At 44.5% G+C, this 22873-nt stretch overlaps 1 protein-coding gene across 4 annotated transcripts in view; it reads left to right on the plus strand.

The window, feature by feature from the left end:
• The window catches only part of spns2 (SPNS lysolipid transporter 2, sphingosine-1-phosphate), a 66804-nt gene that overhangs the window by 32010 nt on the left and 11921 nt on the right, over positions 1–22873 (plus strand). For 3 of the 4 annotated variants that reach the window (XM_053441210.1, XM_053441208.1, XM_053441211.1), the window contains exons 3-10: positions 3769–3905; positions 8327–8478; positions 11312–11378; positions 15526–15668; positions 16086–16238; positions 16452–16641; positions 18728–18793; positions 19314–19412. In XM_053441210.1, coding sequence (XP_053297185.1) covers positions 3769–3905; positions 8327–8478; positions 11312–11378; positions 15526–15668; positions 16086–16238; positions 16452–16641; positions 18728–18793; positions 19314–19412 — 1007 coding nt within the window. Of the gene's footprint in view, positions 1–2015; positions 2119–3768; positions 3906–8326; positions 8479–11311; positions 11379–15525; positions 15669–16085; positions 16239–16451; positions 16642–18727; positions 18794–19313; positions 19413–22873 lie in introns of those variants that run through there. The other variant, XM_053441212.1, reaches the window with a different exon arrangement.

Raw genomic sequence — 22873 nt, forward strand, 5'->3', positions numbered from 1 at the left:
AGTTGAGTTACACTGTATAAACGGGAATGAACAAAGACACGATGCTGGTCAGTGAAGGAATGTGGCTTGTGAGGACGGGCAACATTTTATGTAAATTTCTTATTCAGCAGCTGTTGACTGTACGTCAGTCAAACCAGCTTCCTGTTTGACGGGGCCATTTAAAGTCTGTGAAGTTGAACACGTTGTCTGCTGAACACATTTATTCTCTCGTAAAGAAAATCTCACTAATCAAGCCAATCAACAGTTTTACAGAAAACACACTTTAAAACATAATCCCATCAATAACAAAGCTTTGGCGATTGTCTTATTAAGACATAAACCATCCTGGATTTCTCAGGATAAGTGATGTTAAAGTGAGGAAATCGTAGTTTTAAAGTATGACAGATGTCTTCATTTGGAACATCTGCAGCCCTCAGCCTGGACTGACAGGAGAACAGTGGGCCTGTTTTATGTAAAGTGTTTATCGTGACAGCGTGTTTCCTGGGAGCAGATGAGCCTCCATAAATTTGACTTGATTTAAGTGTGTATCCAGACTCTGTCTTTTATAAGATGCACATTGTCCCGTCGCCATATGTGCGCAATCTCATTATATATCATATTTGAACATTATATGAATTAGATCAGTGGCACCATGAAGCTTTCCTGTTGATTTTACTGAAACGAAGAAGGTGTCTTCTTTGTGAATATATGTTATACTCTATCTTTTACATGTACATGTGTTTTTTTTTATCTTGAGGATATCCACATTTCACATGTCTCATGTACATCTATAAATCAGTTCAAATATAACTACGACCTCTCAGGATTTCTGGGACCCAGCTTTGTTTTTTTAATGCTTGTTATAGTATTTTATTGGAATTTAACAAGTACACAAAGAATCGCCAATGAACCCACAACCGACCCTCCCCAGCATCCTCCAATGGCTGCAAAGAAATGAGAGAAAGACAATAAACACATAAATAAACTATATACAATTACAACTCATTCCACGATAATTACACTTACAGTAACAATCCTGATATAGACAGAGACTACTGGACTAGTTCAGAGGTGCAATATATTCTTTAGGATGGGTCATCCCAACCCTTTTCAAGACAAGGTCTCCATGCGTAGGTGTAAAATGTGTAGGTGTAAAATGGAGTCAAACTGAAAGTAGCACACCCTGATTCTGTGGAAAGGTGTACCTGCTTTTGTTAAAAATAAACAACCTGATAAGGCTGTGTTTCCCCCTTTGTCTTGTCACAATGGCATCTCTTTGTATTCAGTGCAACAGCAATTCATCATCGCATTACTCTGACAGTGGCTTCTTGAGAATTGGTTTTGTCATGACACACTAAATCAGATACACTACAAACTAAAGATTGTATTATAGATGTTTGGTTTATTTTGATTTCGCCAAGCTTAGCACCGAGGAGTCGTTGGCTCTCTTTCTTTCCAAAAGTACAGTCCCCTCTTCCGGGCTTAAACTTGCAAACAGCATGTGAAACGAAATATATACACTTGTTCTTACTCCGACAGAAGCAAGGTTAATGAGCAGCAGAGCTAACACTTAATAAATGTGACCACACTGTCAGGGCCTGAATTTATTCCCAGATGCTAACAGGTGATAATGAGCCTTAAGAAAGTGGTGCAGCTTATCAACAAATCACAAAATTGCGTTGGCCACAGAGCGAGAGCCGGTGGTGTGTGGTCCTGCTAATGACCCCAAATGGGCCAGTTAATGATATGAGCATATGTATTTTTTGACAAAGTGCTAAACAGTGAGATTCAACCTTTTCTGGCCCCCGGCCTTTTAAACCCAGCTGGAGCAGCTGTTGGGGAGTGTTTGGAGCCCTCGACTTCATCTTATCTCCAGTATGCACTGCTACACCCTGCGCGTGTGTGTGTGTGTGTGTGTGGGTGTGTGTGTGTGTGTGTGTGTGTGTGTGTGTGTGTCCTGCAGGGCTGTGGCTGCAGGGTGAGTTGGCAAAGCTCTTTAGAGAGTCAAACCTGCACAAAGCAGTTTTCAGAGTCATTTAACATTATGCACAATAAACCTGCAGCACAAACCACACGGGGGCTTATGATGGAGGCTGCAGAGAGGGAGAGGAGGAGGAGAGAGAGAGAAAACAGGGCGAGGTGGGACAAACTCAGCACCTGTGAAACCCAGACTATAATAGAATCATTCATTAATAGTAATTAGATTGTAGAGTACCTTTTTCTCATTGCTTTGTGGAATAAGATTTTTTTCTAGCTCATAAAAGGACATTTTAATACCTTTAATTCTTGAATGTTTTTTTTTAAAGAATAAAAACAATTAAAACTTAAATTAGGTCAAATTTAGATTTTATATTAAGAATATCTTATTGTTATATTGATTCAAATTCTCAGAGGAAGCTGAAACTGCCACTTATATAAATAATGTATAAATATATGTAATTTATAATAATAAATCATTATTATTCTCTGTTTGGTCCACTCCAATAAATCATGCACTGATCAGGGTTAAAAACAGCACAGAGCAGTAAATCATTTCATGATCTCCAAAAAAGTTATATAAAATTATAATTTTTTTACATTCTTCCACAAAATAGGGTTATGGAATGACTTTCTTTCGTCATTCCATGATATCACATGTTCTAAAGTACAGTTATGCTCTAATCTGATTACTGTCCCTTATCCCGCTGGTTGGCCTCAGCAGCTGTGGGACAGCGATGCCTCGGCCTTATATAACGCGCCCCTCCTCTCTCTGCTCTCGCATCTCTTTTCCCTCCTCTCCTCCTCTGTATGTTTATGCTGATGATGTGTCAAAACTCTCCAGCCCTCCTGCCCTGCTCCCCTCGGTGCTGTCAGGAGTCACATCTCCTTCCCTTTCTCCTCTGCGAAGACACAGGTCTCAGTTTGAGAGCATTAAAGATTCAGGTCTGGTCTGGTCGGTCCTGCTCATGAATACAGACTAAAAGGCCCCATAAGAACAGTTCCTGGTTGTCCGGTCAGCAGCGGGGCAATTAGGCGAACACATTTTAAAGCACTCGTGTTCCTTTCACCGGCACATGAGCTCAGCTGTAAGAAATTAAGACGGAGGAATTATTCATGGCGGTGCAGCCACCGCAGTGCTCTCTCTGGTATAGATCGGGACAGAATGAGTGCTGCTGTGTGATGTAGTGTTAATTCCTTTGCATGTGGTCGGACTAATTGTAATTCCAGCAGTGATGCACCAAACCCCGACATGTTGTCTTTTATGCTTTCTCCATCGCCTTGATGATTCGTTTTATCTCAACCAACCTCACACTACTTAAACCTCTCTGTCTTTTTTTCCCCTCCATGTCTCTTTCAAGCTCCGCTGGACTGGACATAATCCAAACTGTACTTTTTTTCTCACAATCCTCCTCAACAACTCCCCCCTCACACTGAATCCTGTAAAACCCTTCTCAGTGTCAGTACCCTGGGCTGTATCATCCGGATCTGCTTTTCTTTTGCCAGGTTTCTTGTAGCGAATGCAGTGTAACAGGATTTTTAATTGGTCCGAGTTGAATGGAGGTGTCCTCTGGCAGTCCTTCACTGACTCTGTGGCTGACTGGTATCACCCAGTTGATCTTGACAGGTCTTGACTTAATAAGTGGAGCAGGGAAGCTGAAGTGCTGGGCTCGGTCCGGTCGCAAATCAAGACTTTGCAATGAAGCAGAGTGAAACGAAGACTATAAATATGACAATGATGACAAATGTATTCATGGGTCTGTCGCTGCATCCAAACTAATATTCCCTCCTGTTCCCTCTCTCTCTCCGCAGTGTTCATCTGCAGCTTCATGGTGGCCGCTCCAATCTTCGGTTACCTGGGCGACCGCTTCAACAGAAAGGTCATCCTGAGCTGTGGCATTTTCTTCTGGTCCACTGTGACTCTGTGCAGCTCCTTCATCGGCAAAGAGGTACGGCCCAGTGCGGGAGACGTGCAGCGCCAGAGCTCCACTGTTATCTCATTAGGCCGCCGCGCCTGTGATACGGTCCCGACTGACGAGCTAATCGTTGTGTTGTGATGAGGATATGCTTGGTGTTGAGGCCGGCGAAATGAAATGACACGCTTGTTAAGTCAGACACCCGCTTGGCCTCTGTAGACATTCTTTATATCTCCCTCCCTCCCTGTCTTCTTCTCTGTCTTTCTCTCACTGGCCACCAGCCAATCAGCTAATGACGGCCCATGCCTCAGAGTTGTCTCAATTACAAAGCTTTGGACGACAAGTTTCACTGCCCCTCGACAGGAGGATTTAGATTGGATATCCGTGAAAGCCTCCGTGTGCTGGGATGTGTCGGACACATTAAAACAATGACATTATTGTTTAGGGGGACGATGTGGGGGATGGGTATCTCACTGAGAGAAGCCTTCGCATTAATGTGAAAGGCTCTGTGCATGTATGCGTGGGTGAGTAGACTCTGGCTGCTTCCATACTACTGTGTTTAACAACAGGGTTTTCTGTCCACACCAGCGTTTTGGCTCTGGAGCTGTTTTAATAACCCTGATTCCTACAAACACGATTGAAAACGAATCTTACATGACCACTCACGTACACTTGGCATGTGTAAGTCGGTGTAAACAGGAAGTATTTGGCGGTATGTGATTGGAGCCTGACAAATCAGTGAAGGCTATGATTTGACTGAAAAGACCCAATTAACAAACAATTCGGAGTCTCTACGTCATAATCTCTAGACATCTCTGTTTCTGCCCATCCAGACTAAAATGCAGTACTGGAGTTTTCAAATTAAAGCGTGCCCACGCGATTTTCCAAACACTGTTGTACAGTCTAAGGGACAGTTGTGAAACAAACTGGGAAAACTGGGAATTTAAAGTTGCTCATCCAGCAGGGACCTCTGGCTTTAAAAGCTACAGTACAAGCTAAATGTATGCATCACACATGCCGAGCAGCGTCATGGAGTCCCGCGCCGAGTAAAGCCTGCTCCCCGCTCATCAGCCCAAAGCTGTGGAAGGGGATGACAGCTCCGAGATGATGACGCTCCCGGGAGGGCACCCTTCCGCTTAAAACGCCTATAGATTGCAATGTGAGGAGACAAGATGGCAGCCTTTTGCCTAAGCAGGGGACACGGTCATGCTGCTTCTGGCCAAGATGAAAATAGGGCTTCTTCCATCTTCCTCTCTGACATGTGACACAAAGGCCACTGACTCCTGACAGGGAGACGGAGGGTGATCCTCAGCGCTCGCATTCCTTCGCCCTAAACTTTTAATTCCATCCTCAAGACATGTTCCTCCTGCCAATCAAACCAGCCAATAGTAGACGGCTCTTATGTAACACCACTACTGCACATGAGAGATGAAAGACATGACACGTAATGAAATGTTAATGACCACTTACAACCGAGTCCTGTCGTTACACATTTAAGACACTCTGGGGCCTTTTAGGCAGATTTGCCACAGTTGTGGAATTCAGATCTTACGTAAGAGAAATTTGCCGATGTCACAATGTGAAACTACTTTTCTTCTGCATGGTCGCCACAGATCATCATCCCATAATGATAACTTGTAGGTCAGCTGAAATTTTAAACACCTTAGTGGCGGCCACCTGTGGCTTCCTGTGATCTTTGGAATGGGATCACATCTTTGAAAACATACATTTACTTTCTTTTTTCAGGTTCAATTTCATCTCTTTTAGTCAATTTATAATCAAGAGTCCTTTCATTCAGTCTTATCTCATGAATATAATGAGGGTAAAACAAGGATAATAACCACTGAACTGCTGTTGTTGTCTGGCAGCTGTTATAAGATTTCTTTTTTGTTTTAGAAAAAATTTGTGACTGTCGCAGCTGTTACAACTTGTGTCTCCTCCATCCACATGCAGACTGATGGAATCTAGGTTTTGTTAATGGGTCCGTATAACAAAGTAAATTACAGCTCTTCATCATAATGTAGCGCTGAGCAATATGGCCAAAAAGTTAATCAAGGTAAAAAGTCAGTATCGATAATCACAACCAATTTCAAATTTTCAAGACCTGACAGAAGGTCGAGGTTTTAAACTCTTCTTTATGGTCAGAAAAAGACAAGAACTTTAAAAGCAATCACGTGATAATGTGAATTCATTGCACAGCATTCTCAGGGGTCCTCTTCATGGTCCTTGTGACGTAAATGTCATCATCCATTTCCGGAGGTGCCCAAAAACAGACTGCACTGCGTTTGCTCCAGGGACGATATATCCAGCTATTAGAATGGAATGGAATTGTAATATTTCTATTAATGTAAATCATATTGCTATTATTATTAATTTGTTTCGGCCAGCCCCACTTTTAATTATATCATTGAATGCAGTAAAAAAAAAATGCATTATGTCAAAAAAAAATTGCCTTCTAGTCTAAATCGCATTATTGACTGTGCAGAGCGTTGCACCCATTAGTGTCAGCAGTAAGAGGGATGTGCTATAAAAGCCACTGAAAGTTAACTGATGACCACACACACATCCGGATGTTAGAGCTGTCAATGAGAGCATGTTAGCACTCATCTGAAAGCACCACTGGGCCTGTGCAGCCTGACAGAGCTGCAGCCACGGCTGTAGACTCCTTTGGAATCAGGCTCAAAACAGTTTAAAGTTTAAAGTAAATTCCTCCCAGTTCTCTTTCATCTCTCTACAGTCCTCCGTCTGCCTTCCCTGTGTCTAAACCACATTTTCATTTAGCTTCCCTCGAGTTAGTCCTCTGAGCTTTTTTTTCATTGTTGTCGATTCACTTTCATTTTTGTTCCAAGTGGTGATGACAGCCTGGTGGCCACAAACACACACACACATACACATACACTAACACACGCACCCACCCAGACACACACACACACACATAGATGGCCACCATCATGATCCCACCAGCAGCCTGTTTTCTTCTATTTAAAGGAAGAGAATAGACCCAGAATCGTTCCAACCAATGCAACAAACACAAAGATGAAGATAGAGCAGTGGAAGCTCAGTTGGGATCAAACGTAAACCTGGTAGTTTACATGTATTTCAAACCAAAGGTTAAAAGAGACAGGCAACAGTAAACATTAAAAATAATATGCATGTGACAGTATCGGGATGCTTCCCCTGAGTGTCAAATTACAGTGAGGTGTGTGTGTGTGTGTGTGTGTGTGTGTGTGTGTGTGTGTGTGGTGTTGGATGTTTGACGGCTGTGTATATGACCCTATGACATCATGTGGCATCCAGCAGCGTGAGGCCTGCAGTGACGGATGAGAGCTCGGGTCAGCTCCGGGGTCAGCGTCTCAGCTAATGGTCTCTGCTACTTGCAGCACCTCCATTAATCTCTGTTCACAGCTGACAAACTCGATAGAGTGTAACCATATCACACTCCCATGCAACCACACACTCTGCTCTTTTGTATTTTAATTGGAAAAACAGATGCATTCCCCACAAAGCAGAGCAGTTTTTACAGTTTGTCACCATCAAACAGTCGGACTTTATTGCACAAGATAAATGTGCAATTTATTTCACTCATGGGCCAAACAGACTGATCGCAAGTTAGCGCCCAGTGTTTCCACAGTGGGGGGGGGGGGGGGGGGGGGGGGGGGGACCAGATATCTCTGCAGCTTTAATAGCAGACACATCCTAGTCCGTATCCAGTGAGGTGTGGTTGCCATGGAAACAGTTAACAATCCAGCTGCCTACACAGCTGCCCCCTCCAGCGTGCAAGCTCCTATAAAAGCCTTATAAGGATTTGCCTCTTTTATTTATAAGTTTATCACATGCAAGATAGAAGATACTGGTACTATAACAAGACTGACACATTAAACTCCTTCACACTGATCTATTTCACAGTACCAAGAAGTGATATTATTTTGATCAAGGTAACCTCCACCAATGGTTGGATCCCATTATAACAATAGGAAGAGGAAATAGAAGACTTATAAATAGTTTTTCACGGTGCTTTGCCAGACACACAATTAAAGTGAAACCAAGCACTAAGATCGGATTAGGAGACACAAACAACTTTCAAAACAAGTCGTTGTCTCACTTTAGTTTCAGTTCTGTTCAGTGTTCAGCTCTGATGATCTGATAGATGTATCAGAAGTGACTCATCAACCCGCTGTAGCACCTTTTATTGTTAAATCAGCAGTTAATCAGGAAATGCTTTAGTTTTAACCTTTAAATGTGTTTTTCAGCCCTGACTAAACCTTCACAGACGTGCTGGGGACTAAAAGTTGAGCTCAGCGTTTTTTTGTGTCCAATAAAAAACATTAAAAAGACCTCTGAACAATAAACGTGGCCTTTGACTCAACAGTCTCCTCTCACAGAAAGTGTCCCTGCAGAGTTGAATAATAAATATATCTCTCTGCCTCTGTCTCTTTCCCTCTCCCTCTCTGCAGTACTACTGGCTGTTTGTGCTCTCCAGGGGACTGGTGGGCATCGGTGAGTCCAGCTACTCGTCCATCTCTCCCACCATCATAGGAGACCTCTTCACAAGCAACAGCCGCACCATGATGCTGTCCGTCTTCTACCTGGCCATCCCCCTGGGAAGGTAAGAGAAAGACAGGTCATGCAGACACTGGGAAACAACAAGATGCAGGATGTGATCTATTCTTTGAGATGTCAGTGTGGACGTTGAATCCCTTGTCTTATTCAAATCCAACTGGTTGTGTAAGTGTTAAATCCGGTCGTGCAAAGGAATCAGAGGCATTTCCATTGATTTTTAAAATTATTCTCAAATAGTGAAGGTCGGCCTCGCTCCCATCTGGCTCTTTTTTCCCAGCTGCAGCCGCACAAAGAGCTCCGGCCCCGCGCAGAGAGAAAAGAAGAACTTACAATTGGCTGCGTCAAGCTTTAAGGAGGTTGGGAGGCTTTTCAGGAGATGTGGCGTGGGGATGTGGGAGAGCGAGAGGTATTATTAAGCTTAAATCTCCAGCCTTTTCAGCTCATTCAATCTGCAAAAGGGCCAGAGGGAGAAAACAAACAAAGCCAAGTAATAAAAGATGAATGTACCGGTGGATGCAGTGCGGGAGCCACTTGAGGTTTATTGTTATATACAGTGCTTAATGGCATGTGCCCAAGCAGCAGCATGCTGCGCTCTTCACCATGCAGCTACTGCTCATGGAGGAGAAATGGAATGTGATGCAGCCTTCAAAACACTGTGGGCATTACTTTGAATTTTATCTTATTATTTACGTGTCACTAAAATGTTATTGCAGGGCACAATAGAATGGTGAATTGTTTTGTAGCGCACTAATGTTTATTTGGATATAAATAAGCAAAGGAAAGGCTCACGGCGCCCTGAGTGCTCGTGTTATGAGCTGCCGACATGTTTGGATCACAGTAAACTTTCCGGCAACACAGACAATAGAAGGTGAAAGACTGGGCCTCACTAAAGTGCAGTCAAACATCCTATCCAGCCTCCCACTTGTTTGCCATTATCGAGGTTGTTATGACCGTTTCCAGGAAATGACCTCAGGAATTAGAACAGATTTACAGGAAATGGATTCCTCCGCTCCCTCTCCCTAGTTTTGAAACTCTGCCCCTGCACACCGTGCCCTGCGTGATGCCAGTGTTTGATGTGAGCATATATTTCATGCTCAAGTTTAATTGTCGGTGTTGAACTTTCCAAACACTCTCTGGGTGGACTCTGATAAGATTAGCCATTAGTCACTCACTGGAAATATCATATGCTGTCTGAGCCTGTTATTACTGAGCTGTTATTTTTGGAGAACTAATCATGGAAGCACAACCATGGACTGTTTCCCTCTTGGCTCTATGTATAAATCCAGTTTAACATGTTTTAGCCTTTTAACAGCCAATGCTGATAAGAACTCTAAAGTCCCATTTCACAATCAATCAACTGCCCCAATCTGCTGTTGTAATGGAAAACATGTCCTGCAGCCAGAGGCAGCACGAACAGACAAACAGGTCCAAAGAGCCAAAGAAATGAGGACATCTGATTGACTGTTAGTAGCTAATTGTAGTAGAAGAGGCCAAATGTAGTGTTAGAAGAAGCTACTGAATAACAAGGTAAAAGAAAAATCATCAATAAAGGGTCTTCATAAAGTGTTGTGTCCAGGAAAGTAGCTTCAGTGTTAAATCTGCAGACCTTTGTTGGAGGGAGGAGGATCTTTCTTCATTTCAGACTTTAGATTACGTAGACTGGTATCTAGTCTAAGGCCAGGCTAGATTTTGCTTTTATATGGTCTAATGCAAGTAAGAGGCATTACCCCCCCTAAAAAATCTCATCCCCAGCAAAGGAAAGTTGCGTCACACGCTTACTAGTGGCACCAAATAACCAAACAAAAGAAAACGTGGTTCACAATTCGTGGTCAAGCAAAGATTCTATCATGGCTTTAAGAAGAAAGGAAATAATTCAATTACATATTGGACATATAGAGCAGTGAGGATATAAACAGGAACAGGAACTAACTCTATTGCTCTGACAGACTGATGGGGTTAGTCACTCTTCTAGTTTATTTTTATTTTTCTGTTATTTAGTTTAGTACAGTAAAAAATGCGAACAGCAATATGCAGCTTTGTGCATCTACTCTCTCTGCAGTCTTAAAGGAGTTCCAGCTGAGTCATAGTCAAAGTCTCTCTTTATGTTTTGATGGTGGTTTCAATGGTGATAAGATCGGTTATCTGCCATGTAATATAATACACCGGGATTCTCATACTCATAAAACATTTGATAAACTCTTGTTTTCCGTATTCAAGCTGGACAATAGCTCCATTCTCTTAGTCTTCACTGCAGGCTGTTATATGAATATCAATGACTAACCAGTTGTTTATATACTAGTGCGTTACTGTTTCGAAGATAATGTCTGCATACACAACTTTCTCTTAAAGCACCTGCTGTACCTTCAGTTTACTTAAATCCTCCTTGTCCTTAAAATGCTGATGTGATCTCTCAGCAGAGGCTTATCACAGCACAGTGGCCTCTTTATCTGATCTCTAATAGAGCAACACGTCGCTCAGAGCGTTTCACCGCTGTATCCCTCTGTGACACAAACAAACCCGTAACTCAGCCTAAAATGCTGTGAAATTCAATTACGCTGTGACAACACACACAGCCTTCAGCCAGACCCCCGCCTCAGTGCTGTAACTTAGCACCTGTGTTTTGTGACCACGCGCACACATCACCGCCACAAATAGACAGACTAGCCGAGCTGCTAGCGGTGCTGCGATCAGTGACGTGTCAAGTAGCCAAACACTCAATGCAGCTTTAATCAGACAGACAGGATGTGCAGGCGTAAGTGATAGAGACGACCTGACTCCGCTTACCTAAGACACTCAGTCATATGCTTTATATATAAAGTGGTTCAAAAATATATGTATTTGTTATGTGTTGCTAATACACAGTCTTCATTTGTCTGCAGCGGGTTGGGTTACATCCTGGGCTCCAGCGCCAAGGAGGCTGCAGGAGACTGGCACTGGTCTCTGAGGGTAAGGGCACCATCATCGTCCACCAACACCAAACACACAGACACACAGACACACATACACACACACACACACACAAACACACACACACACACACACAGAGAGACAGATGAAGAGTCCTTCCTGCTGGGCTCGGTGGTGAGGCCTGTCATGGATCTGAGGTCAGAGGGGGTCGTTGGTGGAAGAAGCACCAGGGGACACACACGGGTGAACAGGCGGTTCAGGCCCTGACGTTGGCAGGAAGTGACAGAGGAGGGAGACCTTAAGGGCACAACAGCGTCCTGATCAGCATCAGCGCGGCCCCTCGAGCGATGTGCCGAACCCTAAAGATTTTAGCACCAAAGTCCCTCAGTGCTCAGAGTACAAGCAGCAGCTCCGATCTGATCTGACGGCTGCAGCAAGGAGAGTGGATTTCTATTAAACATCGAGGCCGATGCTTTATCCGTTCTCAGTAGCTGTAAACACATTTATCTTTCATTGCACTTCACCCAGGGGTCATCTCGGGTGAGGCGGGATGGATCAGTGACAGTGAAGTGTCAGTGCTTCTTCTACCTGGGTATTGTGTCTTTTTCACTTCAGGAGCATTTATGAAACTAAATCTATATTTTCATTGTTGTCAACTTGCTATGAGAAGTTATGAGAGGGGAATTTTGGAGCTACTCAGTGTGCAGTACAAAAAGCATGTTCCAGGTACATGTCTCCTGTAACCACCGGCTGTCTATAGCAACAAAGGAACATTTTGAAGAACCTATTAGAGCTTAGGTTGGTAATCGTGTAAAAGCTAGTGGAGCATGCTATACTTTGAAAAAATGCATCCCATACATCCCGACCCCTCCTGTCAGCCCTCTCGTCAAAGCTACAGCCCAAAAACACATGAACGTACACGGCCTGACAGCTGCTAAAGACAACTTTTCTTCGAACCACAAACATTTGAGTTTATTACAGTCCTACAAGGGCAACAGATTCTGGATTTTTTTTCAACAAATAATTGATCACTATCGGAACCTAAAGAGGATTTAAACACAAAAGATAAAAACAGTATCAGAAATAAACTACCAACCCTAACTTTGAGGAACAATATGCTTTTCAAAGAAAGTAAAAGCAACCTCACACTATTAATAACTGGGGTTAAAATGTATCCAGTGTCAGTGCATAAAAAGTCCAATTTGACCCAGTAATCTGTTGTGAGTGGAGCATGATACTCGACCCCCCAAAATGGAGAGTGAACCAGGGAAGGGCCGAATATTTAGCGGACCTGCAGTTGAGCAGGTCCGCTAAATACTAAAAACACGATTGGTTTTGACCCTGGGGACACAAATCCGACCTGTACCTGACCGATCAGTGCTTTATAGAACAACAGCAGTATTTTGAAGTCAACTCTTCAACGGACACGGAGCTGTAAAGATCTCAGAACTGAATTTATATGATCCACTTTCAGAGAAGACGGACCTGGATCACAGAGAAACTTAATGTTCTGCAAAACACGTTTAGAATCACGGTTTATAAAGCTCGACAAAGCACAAACCTGTTTAATGACAATGTGAACAGCACAAATCACATTGAATCCGATCTTTTCAAATCAGATTTGAGCCTATTTCATATGTGGTTCTAAAGCAGATACAGATCAGATCTTTTGAAAACAGCCATGTGACCCGTATCGGGATTCAACGCGACTTTCACGTCACCCTCCATTCGACATTCCGCATTATTTCCCGCAGGCGAAAGGGGCGGGGCGGAGTCACCCCTCGAAAACAAACATGGAAGACAGCTGCGACGGAAGGTAGCTGGTGGAGGGACAGTGAGGTTTCAGACCTGGGAAGTACTTGGGGTCACACGTCTGTACAAGCAAAGCAGATCAAGAGGAGAATGGGACCGTTAACGCTCACATCTTCTTCTCCTTGTTTACCTCCTCACACAGTGTGCTGCGTGTGACGTCTGGGTTTTCTTCTGCACATGCGAGTCACATCAGGGCCGTGACCAGTTCTCATTAGGGTCTGATACTGGCCACATTTGAAAAGATAATGGAACAGCTACATAAAATAAAAATCTATAAAAATGATCTGATATAGAAACAAAATCTGAATTAAGCAATTGGAAACAACCAAACGTGACTAGGTTAAGTTGACCCAGTATTTTGTATGTGTGCAATGTTGTGTATCTGGGTCAATTTCTAACACCAGTTTTTTAAGAAGTAGAATGGACTGTATTGTGTACTTGAGAGGCCACTGAGCGTTGTCATAGAGAAGAGAGCAGGGTTTTAGTTTGACCTGGCACAAGGACTCATTTGTTTGCATCTTGTAAAATATCCCTAAAGCTGCTCCAGGACAATTAAGCTGGGTCTCTTTCAATTAAAGGCTTCAATTTAAAGATAAAGGAATCTGTAGAAATATTCTGAGATGTCCAAACTCCACGTAAAGAGGAAAATCCTTTGTGGACTGTTTTAAGCAGTTGCCCACTTACTTACTGTTAATTTGGGACTAGATGCAGGGGCATAAATCACCGTTTTACAGGGACTCTACTGAGTAGGTGAGACAAAACATTTAGAGGTGAAGCGCTCTATGGGACATACCAGTCGTAACAGACAGGACCAATGAATGCTCCGTGAGGACTGCACAGACATGACTGACTTCAGGGTCACCTTTTAAAGTTCTTACAACATATCATGCCCCCCCGCTCCTCTTATGAACCGAGTGACATTCTAAAGGAAGGCATTAAGCATTCTCTCAGCGTGGGGCGGCGGCGGAGGCGATTCCTGGACATGACAGCTCGCCAGGGTTCAAGGAAACAGGATGTCGAATTTTTTCCTTTGCCACGGTGGAACATGAATAAAAGATAAAACAAAGAGCAGGGCATTTTGTTCCAGAGCAGCTACAATGACATTCCAATAAAACAATCTCATCGCCGATTAATCACTGGTGTGGCACGCAGGGCGAAAAACAAATACCGAGACATGAAACAGGTTGTGTGCCGCGGGATTCTGCGTTGAGGAAAAAACACCACAGCGCTTCCGTCTGTTTTTGTCCGACGTTCCAGTTACCTTCCTGAAAATGTGCGCCGTAAGACGGAGCAGGGGAGAAATGAGGCGCAGGAGAGGGAGGTCATTTGTTTGATTGCCAACCGCCCGTAAAGGAAACGTGTAATGGGCCCCGTGGGAGTCAAGGTCGAAGGTCATACACTCCCGTTGTCTGGCTGAATAATAATGAAGGCACTTGAGAGCAAACGTCGCGAAAGAAAGTAAATATTTATTTGGCTCTGGGATGAGGTGAGCTCTGCGTCTCTCTGAAAGCACATCATGAGATTCCGATGCAGACGTCGATCCAATTAAGTTGCTCGACACGCGAGGGAGATGATTGTAAACGAGACACGATATGGGAAAAGGAAATGATCAGCCTTGGTGCGATGCTCACACCTCTGAGACCATAACCGCTGCGTTGAGCTGCATTATCAGCCGCGTTATGAGCCGCATCACACTCCGGATTAATCCTGCAATGAAGGACACTCGCGTACACACAGACACACAACCAAATTCACACTATCGCAATACTTATACATACAAATGGGTTTTTATTAGCTGCGATATATAAGGTGATGAATTTCCCCAGACAGATGAAATTGTTTTTTGCTTTTGTGCGCACTTTGTATTGTACAAACAAATGCCCTCCCACACACCCCATCCTGTCTTTTGTCTTTGTCTCCCCCACACAGACTCACACGTGCACAAACATGCTTCCGCCGAAAAGAAAAGATGATAGTGAACGTTAAAGCAGATGGGCACTTCTGAGGTTTTCACCTCGGTGCAGGGCTCCCAGGGCAGAACTCAAAGCCAGAAAACTCCTTTTGAGTGTTAACCACTTAGACAGGCCCACACATATAAACACACACACACACACACACACACACACACACACACAGACATACACACACAGGGCCAGTGGAGTAAGCAGGGGGAATGTTCTTCAGCTCCACAGAGCTTGTATAAGATGTCAGGCGTGGCTGTCCATTCAGACCGTAAACACACTGCTCTTTGTCCGGCATTTCACATCTGTTCCCTCCGAGCCGCTCCCATGTCTGACCCGGTGTGCCTGGCTGTCCAGTCGGTGCAATGAGTCGGCAGGATCTGACGCCTCGTACATTTTTCTCGTCCCCGTAGGTATCCCCGCTTTTAGGGATCACGGCGGGAACCCTGATCCTGATCTTCGTGCCGGAGCCGAAGAGAGGCAGCGCCGACCAGATGGGCGGACGCATCAAGGCCCGCACCTCCTGGCTCTGCGACATGAAGGCGCTCGCCAGGAAGTAAGAACTGTGCTCGGCCTTTGTGGGGTGGTGGTGGTCGTGGGCACCAGGTTTTTGGGAGAGCGGGTGTTAGATGGATAAAACTTTAATAACCCTAAGCTTTGCGAAAGGAGAATTTGTGTAAATTGAGGTTTATATTGACCTTTTTATTTTATTTATTTAAAATCATCATGATATTGCCCACCTATGTTTTTTTTTCTATCTTTATCCCATTTTATAATGATTTCACAAAAGAAACTGAAAGATCACGCTCTTAAAAATACAGGTGATCTCCCAAAATCCTTGGTTTCACAAAAAGAAAGCATTTACATGTCATATGTTTAAGATTGTGCTACAAAAAAACAGTGCTGTGCTTTTTAAAACAGCAGAATCATGTGTTGGATTTTGAATGTGATTTTTGTGTTTACTCCCGACTAGTCGCAGCTACGTTTTCTCCTCCCTGGCATCATCGGCGGTGTCCTTCGCCACTGGTGCGTTTGGTATTTGGATCCCGGTGTACCTGGCCAGAGCCCAGGTGGTGCAGAAGACAGCGGAGCCCTGCACCAAGGAGATCTGCAGCAGCACAGACAGGTGAGAGCTTTAATGACTGACCATGGAGAACAGGCTCTGAAGTCACGGCTGCCTCTGTTTGGCTTGTGCAATGTGAAACCTGTGAAAGGTGGAGATAGTTGGTTTAATGGTTTTAGTTTCATGGGCATGTAGTACAAACATGAATAATCAAATGAAATAAAAAGTAAATGAAATAACATGGTTGTTGTCTCTTCTCTGCTCCCCCCTGTCCAGTCTGATCTTCGGGGCGATCACCTGTGTGACGGGGCTGCTAGGCGTGGTGATCGGGGCGGCCACCACCCGCCTGTGTCGACAGAAGACGGAACGAGCCGACCCACTCGTGTGTGCCGTCAGCATGCTGGGCTCGGCCATCTTCATCTGCCTCATCTTCGTGGTGGCTAAGAAGAGCATCGTGGGAGCTTACGTAAGACTCGTTTCCTGTAACCGTCCGTGCGTGTGCAAACTGTGTCTGCAGGAGGAAGTTGCTTCCTCTTCAAACCACCAAGGGAGATGTGATTTTGCCCAATTTTGCTTTCCCCCAATCTCCAGAACCAACAGGTTTCCGGTGAGGAAACAGAGATATTAGTATGTTAATTATGGATTAGCCCGAGGGAGTGAGAATTAAAAGGGGGGAAGTCTGGTAACCAATCTAACGAGACAGTGCTTTGTGAGAGCTCACCAGGGTGGTGTTAGTGTTTGAATCACAGTGCTGGTTGCTTTCCGGCCCAGAGGCACATTCAATAGTTTAATTGCAGTTGCAGGTAACTGAGGCTCATACCTCATCTGGCCAAAACTCAAGTGTTTGTGTGTCTCCGATTTGCCCTGTGAAGCAGGAAAGGGTGCAACTCAACAATGGCTGCCCTGAAACAATGAACTCTGAGCTCCTGGACTCACCAAGCGCACATTTCTTACCCTCATCAGAGACAAAGGCGTAGGAACTGACTCTCGACAAATTGGCCAATCTGCAAAACACGGAAAATATTTTCCATGCGTGTCAAGGAACATAACAAACAGGTTTCCATATCCTAAATATGTGACCTTGGCTGACATTGAAGTTGGAGTCTGACCTTTTTTACTGGGTTTTACTGCTGAATGAGTGCAGGGCTTCTTTTGCAGTTTAGGTTTGTTGAGGTTGATATTCCAAAGTCAGTCATTAGCTGCATCAATATAAATGATGATTTTGATTTGACAGATTAAAATGTATATTAAAGGCTTCCATTCCGTCTAAGGCACACATTAATCAAGCGTCTGAGGCATGACTCAGCCAATTAAAACCCAAGGTGTGGAAGTATTCCATTTTAATTACACGATTACAGATCTGTCCAACTCAATTTTATACAGCTGCTGTGTGAAAGAAACCAGCTTTGTCAGCCTTGGTTTCCTCCGTGTAAAGATTACAAAGAGTTCATTGATGCCGTTGAATGTTTTATATCTTACCCACAGACCAAGGTTTCCTCTCAGATGTGCAACCAAGAATAAAGTATTTTGTTGTGCGAAAAAATGTAACGCAACAGGCCCTAAATTCCAACATATGACTTCACGTCTGCGCAGGCTACTCTACTGTTAATATTGAATCATCTTACTCGACAGTAGCAGTAGTGAACTCGGGTTTCATGGCAAAGAGCTGACAGAGGTGTTATATTATAAGGCGTGACGCGGTCTTAATGTCCATGGCCGACAGACCCCCCCGCAGCTGTTGTCTCGTCAACACGCGGCTAATCTGATCCGAGGCCCGGGGCTTCTCTCTCCCCTCAGAGGCAACATGTCGGTCACGGTGTCTGGTTCGCAGCTCTCGGGTCGGCCACCGTCTACATCTGCGCTGTCGGACTCCTTCTGTGGCCCTCTGTGCTGCGCCGTAGGTTTGGCACGCTGGCAGAAGGGTTATTCCCCCGGCAGGAAACCCACACATCAAGCGGCCGTGTTAAACCGTGCCAGACCAAACCAGTCAATAAAGATACATGAGATTCCACTGCAACCAAATCCCTCTGGGCCTGTTTTGGAGAAAGTGGCCAAACAGCGACGGCAGCTGCCTCCAGTCTGTGTGCAAACAGTAGCTTACATGTACATAAAGTGTGTCAACTGCACAGTGTTATTTCAAGTTAAAACATTTTCTACTCCGCCCAATCACGAGCGGGCCATTAATTTATCCGCCTCTGAGTGTAGGAAGTGTTAAATGTTTCCACACTGACGATACGGCTTCGACAGGAATAAGCAACACAATGCTTATCGTGCTGTTTTTCAGCTTGGAGGCTAAACACTCACTAAACGGCTCAATGGGACCAAAATGAAGGCCTGCACATCCACATATAATTGGGCCACAGTGTAATAACATGTTTCTGAAGTGCCGCAGCCAAAGCGCTTTTACTCAGCAGCAGATTCCCACACACGGGGGAAATATCTGCAACCTCCTCTTTTGGCTTCACGTCTGGTTAGCAGTCCTTTGTGCCGCGGAGATTGACTGTTCTTAATTAGCAACGGCTAAATGTGCAATTTCTTCTTCTTTATTTTAGGTTTGCATCTTTATTGGGGAGACGCTGCTTTTCCTGAACTGGGCAATAACAGCGGACATTTTGATGGTAAGTGTGGAGAACCTATACTTATTGGCTCGGTCACTGGAAATTCCTGCAACACACGATAACAAATGGCAACGATCCAGTAGAAAATAGTTCTGAGTGGTAAAAATGCGTGAGTGGACTTTGTAGGCTGCAGTTTGGGTGGAGCCGATAATTGTTGTCTTGACCGATCCCCAAGAAAACAAATGGAAAGGAGAAGTCCTCTGATGTATGATGTGGGACAGGACAGTGAAAACGGGCGGTTGATTCAGCCAAGACTTCCCGTAAAAGAGCATTTTACCAACCACCCTCTTTAATTTATAATTAGGCTGGGCACTAAAGGGATAAACACAGACAATTACTCTTTTGTTTTTCATTGTGACTGACTGGTCTGTCTGACTTGGCCTGACCCACAGAGCCTCCATGTGTATAATTGATGACAGTAAAGGTTGTTGTAACATGGCTGACTGAATTGTCCCACCTTGTCCTCCCCATCACAACCTCATGTATTTTTAACCTTCTGTTTCCTCCTGTCTCTGTGCAGTTTGTCGTTATTCCGACGCGGAGGGCCACGGCAGTCGCCTTCCAGAGCTTCACCTCGCATCTCCTGGGCGACGCGGGGAGTCCGTACCTGATAGGCCTGGTAAGACTCTCCCAGAGGCAACCATAGTTTGTTTTCAGACATGAATTCCTGGGAATGTCCAGACAATAGAGGTTAGGACATTCTTCGGAGTTTATCTTTCACATATGAAAGACGGTATTATCCAGTCACAACAAGGGACAGCTCTCAAGTGTTAGAATGAGGGATGACAGTCGGGTAGAGCATCCAGTTGGCAGGACAGGATGTCGAAATTTCGCTGTGTCTTTCTTTGTGTATGACAACTCTTTTTCATCCCGAGATTTTTTGTTTTTTGCGCTTGTCACGTGTTAGAAATGTCATCAACGCAACCACTCGCTCACAGATTATCTCCTTTTGTGTTCTCATTTGCGATTTTCACGTACAGCTCCTACAAGCACTGAACTCCGGATTATCTCTTGACATTATCCGGAGTTCAGTGCAGGTGACAGCAGTGAATGTGTGCTGATCTGTGTGTGAAGGGGAATATTTAAGAATGATTCAGGTCCGATATCCCACAGCTGGAACGCACCTCCACCACACACCCTGTTCATGCACAGACACACATACATGCATTCACCTCAGCCCGTGCTTTAAGTGAAAGTGGGCCAGTGCAAAGTGAGGCACAAGAGCAGCTTTTAGCACACGTCTCAGGAGATCTGGCGAGCCGAGTCGTGATTTCACCACTCTGCCTTTCAGGCTGTCAGTGGCGTTTTCCGGTAAATCTCTCGGTTCCCCCTGGAGGGACCGCTGTTGCTGCATTTGATTGGTTAGCAGATGAGACAGTGGCTCTTATACTGGGACACAAGGCCTCTCAAGGTCACGGTCACCCCCCCCCACCCCCACTCCTTCCTCTCCCAAGTGCACACACACACACCCAAAGAGTAGCATCCAGTAGGGCAGAACACAAGTGCTGCTTGCTATTCAGCGGACTGTGAAACAGGATTCACCTCAGACTGTCAAACTGCATTCTTATCGTTCCAAAGAGAGGGGGAACATTTGTCGAGTTAAATAGTAACTCCATGGAGGTAAACATCCCCTACACACCATACTTGAGCATGCAGGACAAACTGTGCATCGACGTCACGCAAACACATGCTGCAAATAACATAGCATCCATACCATAATCTACACCATTGCCAAACATAACTATTTATATCAGTATGATGATGGTACTCATGGACTAATTGTGTCAGGAAAATTGCTGAGGGAGAATAGACGGCTGTAGTGTTATGTGTTTACTTTGTGTTCTACCATCGTGCATCTGGCTCCCAGCCCAGGTCATGTTAACAAAGGCAGTGTAAGTCTTTGATTAGTGAATCAAACCGATCTCCGACACACACAGCTGTCTGTCGAGCCACATTGAAAGTGTCCTGGTTTCTTTTTCTCCCTCTTAAATAGAAATGTTAAACTGTTGTCAGAACCAGATAAAAGGCGCTGTACGTTAAATCTCCAAGTTCTGACAAGTCCCTCAAAAGACTGGCCCTGAAAAATAAAATCCACATTCTGGGAGTGAGGCTCAAAGGCCGCATTGGCGCTGTATTGTCTCTTTCGCAGATCAAATACAAACCCAGTGTCGTCTGATAATGTACAAACTTCCTATTAGAGAGACAGCACTTTGAAAACCTGCCTAACTCACATTCTAACATTCATTCTGTTGATGTAAATGTTTCAATCAGTGTTGATCAGAGTCACACAAACAAATCAAGAATTTTGCTTGCAGATTAAAGATAGGGTTGGTAATCCTGGAAAATCTAGCAAGCGGAGACTACACTATGAAAATATGGAACCGATACTTCCCACTACTTCCTGTCACCCCTCTCGCTGAAACTACACCCGAAAAGAATACATGAACGTGTACTGACCTACAACTGCTAGAACTTTTACATGACTTGCTCGGTAACCACTGGCTATTGTGTCTGCTCCAGTGGTGTGTGTCTCCACGGCTGAAAACTCCCTCTCGCAGGCAGGGTGCACACAGACAGGCAGCGCAGTGATTGACAGACAATGACTGCTTGTGTTTGTTAAAGTCCTGAGACGGTCACAGTTACCGACTTTTTTCTAAATTTATTTATTGAGAGGATGTAAAGAGGATTTCAACAAATAATATAGAGACGTGTTTCAGAAACAAATTACCAACCCTACCTTTTAAGTGTTTAAGTTCTTTAGCAAATATTCCTCAAATTAGCTAGTTGCTGTGATTATCTGCTTAAAATCATGGTGAATTAAAATATGTGGGTTTTGAACTGTGAGTTTGACGAATAAAACTATTTGGAGATGTTATCTTGGGCTAACAGGTCCTTTAATTGCGAAATCTATTTAAGTAAATGACTAAACAAACTAATCAAAATGAGCAACAGATTGCTTGATGATTAAAATAACCGTTTTTAAATGCTTACACCACTTGTGGAAAAAAGAGGCTAATGGCTCCATTATTGCAACAATATTCCAGTGTCCAGGCTCCAAATGTCAGCATAATGCAACCTGAAAACAAACACACACAGACACTGTCAAGCGGAATTACCCAGACATGGCCTCACAGTGAGCCAGCCACCGCGGCCTTCTCCATCCAGCCTCGAGGGTCACGACTCTCTCCTCTGAGTAATGCAGCCAATGTCCGGGGGTTTCTCACTCCTCCACAAACCCCCTGAACCAACTCAAGTGCTCCATGTGCGTCACCACTCACCGCCCCAGTTCCTGAACTGAGGTTTAGCACGCGAGTGCGATGGGCTCGTCGTGACGCACAGCGAGCGCCGGCTGATACAGAGTCGCTCCTGTGAACTGGCGCGAATCCTGTGAATGAGCAAAGTGGAGAATCTCAAGGAAAATAGACTGGGATTATTGCTAAGCAACCACAGGAGAAAGTGAGCGAATCAGTGGGTCAGTCATTTTCACAATGGGGTTATGTGCCACACAGACATGCCGATGACGTGCTCAACCAATCCAATGTGGGGTTTCCGGTGCAAACACAACTACCACTTTGGTGCATGTGGAATTCTCCTGAGCCCGCATCCCCTCCATCAGCACGTAGACCAGAGGAGAGGCAGTTGTCTTGTACGACTCCCCTGACAAACACATAATGGACTCCTCCTATAGTGCACGGGTAGGACATGGCCACGGGCAGAGTGGGTGGCGGGGGAACGCCTGGAACAATCTCTCAGCAATCTCCCAAGAAATTCCGCCTGGATAATTAGTCATGCAGCGAGTCGTAATGTATTTTTAGCTAAACTGCCCTGTGCATGTATCAGGCAATTAACTGTACCTGACAAAACACACTCTACACTGGCCACACACACACAACAGCTGTACATACAATAGATTCTTCACACAAAGACACACACACACACACACACTCCTCATGATGCATGCACGCGCTTTGCACACGCACATATGAAGACGTTCTGTGTGGGCACGAATGCTCCCTCCAACATCCCTCGATCAGCAGTTCTCCAGATCTCCCCATAAAGAAAGTCATTCTGCTGACAGTA

This window comes from Pleuronectes platessa, chromosome 15 (genome assembly GCF_947347685.1).
Source record: "Pleuronectes platessa chromosome 15, fPlePla1.1, whole genome shotgun sequence".
Lineage (NCBI taxonomy): Eukaryota > Metazoa > Chordata > Actinopteri > Pleuronectiformes > Pleuronectidae > Pleuronectes > Pleuronectes platessa.